This window comes from Oratosquilla oratoria, chromosome 12, assembly GCF_046742065.1.
Source record: "Oratosquilla oratoria isolate Oo_2021 chromosome 12, ASM4674206v1, whole genome shotgun sequence".
NCBI lineage: Eukaryota > Metazoa > Arthropoda > Malacostraca > Stomatopoda > Squillidae > Oratosquilla > Oratosquilla oratoria.
Genome location: NC_134788.1, coordinates 29,052,333 through 29,064,687, shown reverse-complemented (window position 1 = coordinate 29,064,687; position 12,355 = coordinate 29,052,333). Strand labels below are relative to the sequence as shown.

Genomic DNA, 12,355 nt, shown 5'->3' with positions numbered 1-12,355 from the left:
ATTCAGTTCATTCAATCCTGTTATTAATCCATCTATATTTGTGTAAGACACTTTTAATTTTCTGCTACTTCCATTGTATTTTCTGTTTCCCTTTTGTTTTTCTCTAGTATGTCCCATTTCCTTACTTTCATATTCACTACTCTCCAATAGAATTTCTCTTTTTTCTGACTGTTCTGTTCTCGTTCTTTTTCCTTAGCTTCTTGTCTTTTCATTTTTTCCTCCTCTCTTTCCTCTTTATTCATTTCTCTTTTTATCCATACCTTTTTATATTGTTCACTTGCTGCTAGTTTCCCTGTTTTTGCTAAGATATTCTCTGCTGTCGTTTGTGACCTGAATTTAATCTTAATTGGTCTGGCCTTATCTGTACTATACTTTCTAAGTCTATACATCTCTCCAATTTGTTTCATGATTTCAGGTTCATCTTCCTGAACTAATTCTAGTAAACTGCTTACTTATTCTTTTTCCTCTTTGATTCTTGTGTGTGTGTGTGTGTGTGTGTGTGTATTTACCTAGTTGTAATATACAGGAGGGGAGCTATGCTCGTGGTGACCCGTCTTTGTATCTCTCCACATCAAGTTTTATCTTAAAATCTTGTATAGTGTTAGCACATACTGTTTTGTTGTCTAATTTGTTCCATGTATTTATCGCTCTGTGTGGGAAACTGTTCCTTTTCAAGTTTTTTCTATAACTATCCTTATTCAATTTTTTTCCGTGTCCTCTCGTTTTACCGTTTTCCCACACTAATAGAACGTTCCTGTCTAAAACTTCCATTCCTTTCATTATTCTGTAGATAGTTAGCAAATCTCCTCTTTCTCTTCTTTGTTCCAGAGTTGGTAGGTTCAATTTGGATAGTCTTTGCTCATATCTTAGTTTGGCGAGTGTCGGTGCTAGTTTTGTTGTCGCTCTTTGTAATCTTTCTAGTTTCTTAATATTCTTTTTGGTACTGGGTGTCCAAAGTGATGCTGCGTACTTGAGTTTTGGTCTTATTAGTGTAGTTAGTATTTTCCTTATCATTTCTTCATCCATATAAGTAAATGCCACTTTGATTGCCACTTTGTTTATGTGCTTATCTGGTTTCATGTCCTTTCCAATCATCACTTGAAGATCTTTTTCATAGTTTGTTTTTGTTTTGTTTTCTTCCCCAATTCTGTAATCTTTTGATATTCTGTTTTTACTCTTTCCAAATTCCATTATACTGCATTTCTTAATATTGAATTTTACTTCCCACTTTTAAGCCCAATTCTATATTGTGTCCAGATCTTGTTGCAATGAGTTGCAGTCCTCTTCCGTTTTTACCTTTTTAAGTAATTTTGCATCATCTGCAAAAAAATGTATATAGCACTCCACGCCTTCATCCATGTCATTAATGTATACAGCGAACATGATCGGGGCCAGTACTGATCCTTGTGGGACACCACTTTTTACTTCTTCCCAGTTGGAGAATTTTTCTCTAATTACAACTCTCATTTTCCTCCCAATCAGGAAGTCTTTCATCCATTCCAATAATTTTCCTCTGATGCCACCTTTTGACTCTATCTTATTTATTAGTTTCCTATGAGGTACCTTATCGAATGCCTTTTGCATGTCCAGAAAAGCACAGTCTGCCCAACCATCTCTTTCTTGTATTATGTCTACTAATCTTGAGTAAAAGCAGATCAGATTTGTTGTACAGGATCTCCCTTGTCTAAATCCAAATTGATTTGGGTTCAATATAGATTTTTCTTCCAGGTACTTAACCCATCTGTTTTTGATCACTCTTTCACAAATTTTTGCTATTGTGCTTGTTAGTGAGACTGGTCTGTAGTTAGATGGATCTTCCTTATCACCTCCCTTATAAATTGGTACAATGTTTGCTTTTTTCCAGTCCAATGGTACTTTTCCTTCTTTAAGTGAGGATTTAATTATATCATATATTTTGTCAGTTAATTCTTCCATGCATTCTTTCAGTATCCAGTTTGCTATTCCGTCTGGGCCATGTGATTTTCTGACATCCAGGGTTTTAATTTGATCACTGATTTCTTTTTGTGTTACGTTTATTTCTTTCATTGCTGGGAACAATTCTCTATAACTTCACTGTTAGGCGAGTTTTCTATTGTGAATACTGATCTGAAGTGGTTGTTCATCATTTCAGCCATTTCCAGTTCTTTTGTAAATTCCTTTTTATCTTGGCGCAATTTTTCTATTTCTTGTGGGTTGTTCAGTTTTCCATTTACATATTTGTAAAATAGTTTGGGTTCTTCTTTACATTTGTCTATTATCTTTTTTCATAATTTCTCTTTTCATCTCTGCGTATTTTTACATATTCGTTTCTTAGTTTGATGTATGTTTGCCATTTGCTTTGTTTCTTATCTCTTTTCCATTTTTTCCAAGCTTTGTCTCTTTTTTCCTTTGCTTCACTACATCTTTTGTTGTACCAGTTCTTTATGTATGCCTTTTCCATTTTTTGTTGTGGTACAAATTTGTTCACTCCTTCATTATAAATTTCTTTTAGTATGTTCCATTTTTCTTCTATCCCTGTATCTTCGTTTTGGAATTTTTCCCAGTTTGCATTGCAAAAGAATGTTTTAAGTTTCTCAAAGTTTGTTTTGTTATACATAGGTCTTCCTATTCTATGTTTAACATTTTTGCTTTGGTCTGTTTGTTCTTTCAATTCCATTTCTATTAGTACATGGTCACTTTTTCCTATCGGAGTTTTGTAAATAATATTTTCTATTATCTCAGATTCTGTAGTAAGTATTAAGTCCAATTTTGAGGGTTCTTCATTTCCTCTATATCTAGTATTTTCTCTAATCCACTGGGTCATTGTGTATTCAATGGTCAAGTCAAGGAGTACATTGCCCCAGTGTGTGTGTGTGTGTGTGTGTGTGTATATATATATATATATATATATATATATAAGTACACATGGATTTTATCAGTTGTACTCTTTACAATATATGTAAAGGACAACTGCATAAGAGTGAAAAATATTTTCCTTAGCTATATCGATTTCACTGTCAGCAGCTAAACCAAGTTATTCACATGAAAAGGTATGTGTTCATCAAGATTGTTTTTAACTCTGACATGTTTCTTTCAATTGGTTAAACTCAATTTCTCAGAGCATACATCCTTAAATCAATGTCTATGGCAGTTTTGACTTTCTGCTCCAGTATTTTCATATCATCTGCAAATACTTGTGTGATATGGCACCTGCATAGTATGGTCCTGAAAGATGGATATCAGAAATCATTATCTCCCTGAAACCCATATTCAAAACTTGTTAACATCCTCACCTCTATCTGTAAGGCTGACATATGGTCTTTGAATTAGGCCCAAGTATTTCTTTCACCTTTTCTTACTAGGACAGCTGTTAGTTGATGGCTGCTACCCTTCTCCTACAACTACAAGTTGGTGATACTGAAACAGTCCCACACTAATACAATGAAGACATCAGTCCAAAGTTCTTTTCCAGAGAATCCTATGGAAGGGCCCATAGACAATTGCCAGTTGCTGTAAAGCACCAGATTTCCTGTAAATCTTTAGGTAAATTGTTAGAATTATCTGTGAACATTTTTATGTACCCAGCTAATTCCTCCTACTGAGATTACACAAAACTAATGCCAACAAAATTTCTGACACTCCATTTATCACATTTTTCCACTATGAAGTCATCCATATATTTCAGTATGGTATTCTGGAACCCTCTTCCCTTGTTTTCAAGATTCCACAGCAATATTCTATGTGTGACCTTTTCTCAGGCTTTTTAAACTATAAGTCTTCACAATTCAACCCAAATATCAATTAATCAATCCACCCACTGCTCTGCTTCTCTCTTGCAATAAACTTGCATACACATACACCTTTTAAAGAAAATACAAAGAATCCAGAGAGCAGCAACAAAAATGGCACCTGCACTTGCAAACTTGTCATATGAGGAGAGATTGGCTAAACTAGATTTACCGACTCTGGAGCAAAGAAGAGAGAGAGGTGACCTACTGAACATCTACAGAATCATGAAAGGCATAGAAATACTTGATAGAGAGGACTTGCTAACCTGGGACAGGAGAAGCACAAGAGGACATGGAAAGAAAATAAAAAAAAAACATAGCTACAAAAGAGATCCGAAGAAAAACAGTTTTCCACATAGAGTGGTACACGCTTGGAACAAACTGGACAAGGAAATAATGTGTGCAAAAACCATTCATGAATTTAAAAGCAAACTGGACACTGCGAGATACAAAGGCGGGACACCACGAGTGTAGCTCCCCTTCCCACAAAATACAACTAGGTAAATACACCAGGAGAGCTGACAACTAGCAGCTGCTCCCTTCCTCCACTACTACAAACTGGTGACTGAGAAAGAGTCCCACACTAATACAAGACAGACCATAGGCCTTTCTTTGATACAGAAAGAGTTAATAAAAAACAGAACTTTGAAAACTAATTTTCCCCCTTAATATTTCAGTCATTTTCCCTTTAAAAAATGTACAATCATATCATTCACTTTCAAAATTTAGGTGTTATTTGCTATAAGTCTGAACTAGAAATTCACATCAGAACTGTTCTTGTATATATCTGACAATAAGTTGCCAGGAAATTTTTTACATGCAATATTCTCAACAATAATTCTTCTGTATCATAATTAGTTTTTCTTTAAGAAATATTTACACAATTCTCATTTGCTAACTTAACCATTTACTAGTCAACATCATCCTCCTCTACTTAGACTTGCATTTCCCTCAACATGTGTTATCAGGAAACAACAATTCCCTAATAAGAGGGCTAATCACTATATCTGGGAGCAGTGATATTAAATAAGAGAATAATTTACTTGTATTTCTAAAACCCTCATACAAAGTTTCATTAACCACATGATTGCCACATTAGCCATTAAACAAGTCTTGTTCAACTGTTGCAGTCATCTCTAGGTCAAGGTCATGAGCCTCAATTTTAATTTCCATATTTTCTTGAGATACTGAAAGACCATCTGAACTTTCAGTCACATTTGGTTCCTCTTTGACTTCTTCCTGAGAATACATGTTACAAGCACGTGATATGTACTCTACATGATGACTGGACACATCTGAAGCACCAATGGATTTGTTTTCATGTGAAACTAAGTTCTCAGCAGCTTCATGGCCATGGAAATTGCTTGAAACTACATGAGTTTTCACATGGCTCTTCAACTCTGAAGATTGATGAAATGACAAGGTACAATGGTCACACTTGAAAGGTTTCCCACTTGAGCGAGTCCTCATGCAACACTTTGTATTACCTCCCTGGGTAAAGGAAGACTGACGAACAGTAGATATACAAGACTTCTCACTAGTATTGGTCCTCACAGGAGGCTTTTCATTAGCATGAGTCATCATATGCCGCTTCAGTTTACCTGACCATTTAAAGGAAGCCTGACATATTGTACACTGGAAAGGTGCTTCACCAGTATGGGTCCTCACATGGAACTTCAAACTACGCGAATGTGAAAACGAGGCCTCACAAACGGTACATTTAAAAGGCTTTTCACCTGTATGAGTTCTGACATGCTCTGTTAATTGACCCGAGGTGAGAAAAGAACCCTGACACAATGTACACTCGTAAGGCTTTTCACCTGTATGAGTCCTTATGTGGCGCTTCAAGCAACTCGACTGGGCAAACGCTGCCTCACAATAGGTACATCGATAAGGCTTTTCACCTGTATGATTTCTCCTGTGTTCTGTCAAATGACTCGAGTGAGAAAACGAAGCCTGACACAGTGTACACTCATAAGGCTTTTCACCTGTATGAGTCCTTATGTGACGCTTCAAATTACTCAAGTGAGAAAACACTGTCTTACAAGTGCTACATTCATAAGGCTTCTCGCCTGTATGAGTCCTTATATGAATATTCAAATTTCCCGACTCAGAAAATGCAGCCTTACATGTTGTACATGTATACGGCTTCTCACCTGTATGAGTCCGTAAATGTCTCCGCAGATCACCAGACAGAGTAAATGAAGCCTCACAATGACTGCATTTGTGAGGCCTTTCAACCGTGTGAACACGAATATGAGCCTTCAATCTAGATGAGCTGGTAAATGTGGCAGAACATAGTCCACATGTGAAACCATTTGTGTCAGCTGTTCTCCTTATAGGTGATTTGATACTTTTATTAAAAATATTTTCCCTGTTCATGGAGGAATCTGTCATATTGCCTTCTTGCACCTAAAAAGATAAAATGCATATAATTAGTGTGGTTAGAATTCCCTTATTGTCTTTTTATAGTATCTCAGGTCAATGTTGGGAACCTGGAAGTGTTCTGTGAGCTATGTATCAGAATAATCTCCCTGTCACCCACATACATACAAAATATATTAATACCCTTACTAGAGGTGTACCTTGAAGAGTATGGTACTCAGTCCTCACACAAGTCCAAATATCTCTTTTAGTTTCAATTATGTTTCTTACATCTTTTCACATAAGACCTGGCAACTACTGACTGCACCCTTCCTACCATTTAAGATAGTGATTGAAACATTCTCTCACTGCACTGAAGCTCCTGAGGAATATAGCCTTTTATGCATCTGTGACATGTGTATAACAATTGTAAGGCACTGGAAAGGTGCAGCTCGATGTGTGGGTCATTCTACTTCATTGAAATATTACTTGTCATTCTACTTCATTAAAAAAGAAGTTTCCATTTATGGTTTGAGGGCTACCAAGAGGATTTTCATACAGAATATGCTGAATAAATCCCAAACCAAAAGATTGTATGCAGACAAGCATCTTTACACCAGAGAGCCATGTGAAAGACTTCAAAGGCTTTCTTGATTAAATATGGAAAGAATTAAAACTTTCTGAACAAACTGAAATAAATTTCCTGAATACAAATATTTAACTAAAGAGTTGAATGAAATTTCATGTTTGCATCTTCGGAGAATTATTTTCAGCTCACAAATCCAAGTTTGGAGCCTGGAATTATAATTATAATTCCAGGCTATAATTAGAGCCACAAAATTTTTCTGAATCTTGCTTAAGAACTTATTTAGAAGAGAAAACTTATAAACTGTAAGGAAACAAAATAGATATAATGCATGCAATGAGGGAAAAGTATATATATATATACACACTTATTTATATACATACATTATATATATGTATATATATATATATATATTTATATATATTTATATATATATTTAGCTACAGTATATACATATATATATATATATATATATATATATATATATATATATATATATATATATATGTATATATACACATATATATATATTATTTATATACATATACATACATTATATATATGTATATATATGCAAAGAAATCACAAAACACACGTGATAAACTATTTTTTGTACCTTTGAGAATGTCTTAATAGATGAAAACGTTCGGTATCTGTTTTTTCAATTTCCCGGTGGTTTCTGCAAAAATATGTGTGTGTATATATATATATATATATATATATATATATATATATATATATATATATATATATATATATATACATATATATATATATATAATAATATATATATATACATATATACATACATATAATATATATGTGTATTTACCTAGTTGTATTTTGTGGGAAGGGGAGCTATGCTCGTGGTGTCCTGCCTTTGTATCTCGCAGTGTCTAGTTTGCTTTTAAACTCATGAATGGTTTTTGTGCATACCATTTCATTGTGTGTGTGTATGTATGTGTGTATTTACATAGTTGTGTTATACAGGAAGGGGAACTATGCTCGTAGTGACCCATTTTTGTATCTCTCAGCGTCTAGTTTGTTTTTGAATTCTTGTATATGGTTTTTGTACATACTACTGTTTCATCCAATTTGTTCCAGACATCTGCCACTCTGTGTGGAAAACTATCTTTTTTTTCATATCTCTTCTATAACTATCCTTTTTGAGTTTTTTTCATGTACTTTTGTTTTTCTTTTATCCCACTTTAATAAGTCTTCTCTGTCAAGGACTTACATGCTTTTCATGATTCTGTAAATGGCCAGTAGATGTCCTCTTTCTCCTCTTTGTTCCAGGTTTGGTATTTCCAGTTTAGACAATTTTGTTTGTACGTCAATTTTGAAAGTGTTGGTGCCACCTTTGTCATTGCTCTTTGGATTCTTTCTAATTTCTTTATATCCTTTTTTGTCCTGTGTGCCCATAGTGTTGCAGTGTACATCTTGGTCTTATCAGTGTGGCTACTATTATTTTTGCCATTACTTCATCCAAGTAATTAAAAGCCACCTTTATTGATCTTAATAAATTGTAGGTTTCTCCAATTATTTTGTTAATATGCTTGTCTGGTGACATGTATTTGTTAATAATTACTCCTAGATCCTTTTCGGAGTTAACTTTTCTTACTTCCTTTGTACCAATTTTATATTGTCCTGATATTCTTTTTTTTTTTTTTCATTTTTCCAAACTCCATTATACTGCATTTCTTAATGTTGAAGTTCACTTCCCACTTTTGGCTCCATTCCCAGACTTTGTCCAGGTCTCTCTGTAGTGATTCACGGTCTTTTTTTTTTTATACTTACTTTCTTTAGTGGTTTTGCATCATCTGCAAAGAAGTTCATATAGCATTCTACACCTCTACTCATGTCATTTATATAGCAAACATTATTGGAACCTTGTGGGACTCTACTTATCCTTTCTCCCCAGGTCGAATTTTCATCTCTAAGTTCCAATCTCATTTTTCTCCTGTGCAAGAAATCTTCCATCAATTTCACTAAATTTCCTTGTACACCTCCTGTTATTTCAAGTTTTCTTAATAGCTTTTTGTGTGGTACTTTATAAAATACCTTTTGCAAATCCTGGAAAGCACAATCTTACATTATATCTATTAACCTTGAATATAAACAAATTGCACATGATCTTCCTTGTCTAAAGTCATATTTTAGCTATTGTGCTTGTACAGGAGACTGGTCTATAATTTGTTAGGTCTCTTTATTTCCCCCTTTATATATTGGTACAATATTTGCATTTTTCCAATTTTGTGGTATCTTTCCTTTTTTGAATGAGCAATCTATTATCTTATATATTTTGTCTGATAGTTCATCAATACATTCTTTTAGTATCCAATTTGCAATTCCATCAGGGTCATGTGATTTCTTGACATCAAGGGTTATCATTTTGTCCCTTATTTCTTTCTGTGTCACAATTATTTCTTTCATGGGAGGGGGGGGGATCTTTCTCCCTTTCCTTCATCCCAATTTTGTGTATTTTCCTTTGTGAATACAGATTTAAAATGTTTGTTCATAATTTCAGCCATTTCTACATCTATATATTCTGCATTCCCTTGCTGCAGTTTCACTATTTCCTGTTTATTTTTTAATTTACCATTTACATATCTGTAGAATAATTTAGGTTGATCCTTACATTTGTCTATTATATCTTTTTCATAGTTTATTTTTCCTTCCCTGCATACTTTTACATATTCATTTCTTAGCTTCATATATATTTGCCACTTACCCCTTTGTTTTTCTTTTTTCCATCTTTTCCAAGCTTTGACTCTTCCATTTTTTACCTCACTACATTTTTTGTTGTACCAGCATTTAATGTACACCTTTTCCTGTTTTTGTTTTGGTATGTACTTATCTATTCCTTCATCATAGATTTCTTTTAATATCATCCATTTCTCTTCCACCTTTGTTCCTTCATTAAAGTTTTCCTAATTCACTTCTTAAAAGAACTTTCTGAGTTCCTCAAAATCCATTTTGTTGTACATCAGTCTTCCTTGTCTGTGTTTCTCATTTCTTCCCAAATATATTTCCTCTTTTAGTTTGAACTAGATTAGTATGGCAGTCACTCTTCCCAATTGTTGTCTTGTATTCCATGTTATCCACAATTTCAGGCTCTGATGTAGATATTAAGTCTAGTCTCAATGGTTCTTCATTATTTCTATATCTGGTATTTTCTTTTAGCAATTGAGTCATTGTGTATTCAATGGTCATGTCCAGTAGTACATTTCCCCAAAGGTCCTCTTCATCTTTTCAATGACATCTCCTCCCAACATATTTCTTTAGAGTTAAACTCACCCATAATCACTAAGTTTCCTCCTTCTTTCGGTATTTCATTTAATGCATGCTTTGTGTCTTCCAACATTTTGGAATGGTCACTCTGTCTAAGAATATGTTTTTTGGGGGCACATATATCACTACAAATTTTCTACTTTTCATGTCACTGTTTTCAACTTTTATCATAATCAATTCCACACACACACATATTAACCAATTTGTTACAATGAAGCTTATGGCAGGTACTTTATTTTCATACGTTTTGGCTGTATGCCCTATTGAAAAGTGCCAGGCAGTGTTTGAATTGAAAACCCTGGGATTTTTAGAACTGAAAAAGAAATCAGAGTGGGCAGACAGTTTTGGGATGACAAATTTCTCTGGTTTGAAGACTGAGAAAAAAATATATAACGAAATTGTGATTAATGAATATTGCTACATTTGTACAACTCTATGGATAGAAAAAAGAATCAGTGAAAGGAGTGTGGTGGTGAGCGGGTAACACAAATGTCATATAAGGTTAGATAAAGTCAACTTAGGTTAGGTTGTGTTTGGTCTGATGATGGTAGAGCAAAATAAATAAATAAATAAATAGATGAATAAATAGACAAACCAGTAACCATGATCTTGCTTATTTGAACAATTGAGAATGACTTGTTCTGTTTGTTAACTCCACCCAACACTGATTTTTCAATGTGGTCTCCTAGACTGTAGAGTTAGCGGGTGAAAACAAAATGAGTGCATTCTGATACAAACTATTGAAATTCACAATTGAAATGTTGGAAATTACACTTTCACCCCAAAATAACCTGTAGAGGGGTTTTCCGAAAATTTACCCTTATTTCTCTTTATCATCACAAAATACTTCCAAAACAGAAGAATGAATTAACACCGTCATTGTTAGACTTCAAATTACCTTTAAGTGATAAAATTCACTGAACAAAAGTTAATCAACACAGCATCGTACATCTATAGATACTTAATCAAATTCAAATGTAATTGTGAATTCCAAAAAATACGTCATAAAATTCTTGGCTAATTTTGGATAGGTGGAAAGGCGCCAGCCCTTGTTTCGGGCGGTAAATTGGCCATACGGTTGCGCCGTCCTCAATTTTGTTTAACAAGTGCATTCTGACCATTTGGAACTTTTACCAAATAGTTAGAGTGAATTGATTCAGTAGGGCCACACGTTTCTTTGATTTTAAGCATCAGATGCAGGAAAGGAGAAGGCCGTTATAATATGGCGTAATGTTGTGGCGGATTCTATGCAACGACGGCCGATCGTGGCGCATTGTTTACATTGAGGCATTGATACTCATGTCTTACGTAGCTGAAAGACAATGCTGTATATTTTTACCTATAACTTCTACTCTACGCTGCATTGCCAATTGCACGATTAGCCTGGCCTATGTTTGATGTAACAGGCTGTACGATGTTCCAGAGTTTGTACTTACGTTGGTTTCCATTATATCAACAGCGACAGTGGGCCTGGCTCCGAATCAAGTTGGGCAGTTTGCCACGATACCTAAGAGCGGAACAGACATGGCGACTCTACGCGTGAACTTGGCATTGACAGCAAGTGAAGAAGAAGATGACCTAGATAGTAATCCATCCGGGAAGAGGGAAAGCCGGCAACAGGAAGGGAGCAAGGATAGCTCCCAACCGGCGAATTAAGGGAGGAGAATACTAAGCACTAAACGGCAGAAGAAAAGAAACGAAGAACAAGACATTGAAGAACAACAAGATGCTGGTATTGGACGTAGCGCCAAAGAATTGGAAACGGAAGGCATGTATGGTGAAAGAAAAAGACTATATTTTCCCGACAATCTTGAAATGGACTTGAACAAGAAACTGCAGTGGGCTCTTAGGCTGAACAAAATGCATCAAGAATTTAAAGTCCTGTTCAAAGAAGGTAAGCACAGACCGTGCATAACTGTGAAGAACGATGAAGCAGTCAATATACTAAGTACCAGGGGATTTGTGAAAGTGATTATGTAAGCTCCTAAGGACAATGAAAAGTACACAAAAGTGATAGTATTCCAATATCCAGGATGCATGAATCCAGAGGACTTGTTAGCTAATGACAGGGTTGTTTGGGCTAAAAGGCGGAAAGTAAGGTAGGTACGCGGGAAGGGTGGAACCCAAGCCCCAAGTAATTGCACTAATGAAAGATGATATACCTGAAAAAAAAATATTTGTGCCATGCATAGGATATAAGAAAGTAGCCATGATAATATATCATGAATCTCCTGAAATGTGTTACAAGTGTAGTAAATGGGGCCATCCAGCGTATAAATGTCAGAACAACTATCGATGTAGGGGAAGGTGGGGTAAGACGGACCCCTGGGGTGAGATGGACCCTCCC

The 12,355-nt window shown here is 35.0% G+C and overlaps 1 protein-coding gene across 1 annotated transcript; it reads right to left on the bottom strand.

The window, feature by feature from the left end:
- Nucleotides 1–2,982: 2,982 nt before the first annotated feature.
- Nucleotides 2,983–12,259, bottom strand: LOC143031173 (uncharacterized). Its single transcript, XM_076194700.1, has 2 exons — nt 11,445–12,259; nt 2,983–6,179 (listed from the first exon to the last, which is right to left on the bottom strand). The coding sequence occupies exons 1-2, from the start codon at nt 11,454–11,456 to the stop codon at nt 4,863–4,865; spliced, it is 1,329 nt and encodes a 442-aa protein (XP_076050815.1). The 5' UTR covers nt 11,457–12,259; the 3' UTR covers nt 2,983–4,862.
- Nucleotides 12,260–12,355: the final 96 nt, after the last annotated feature.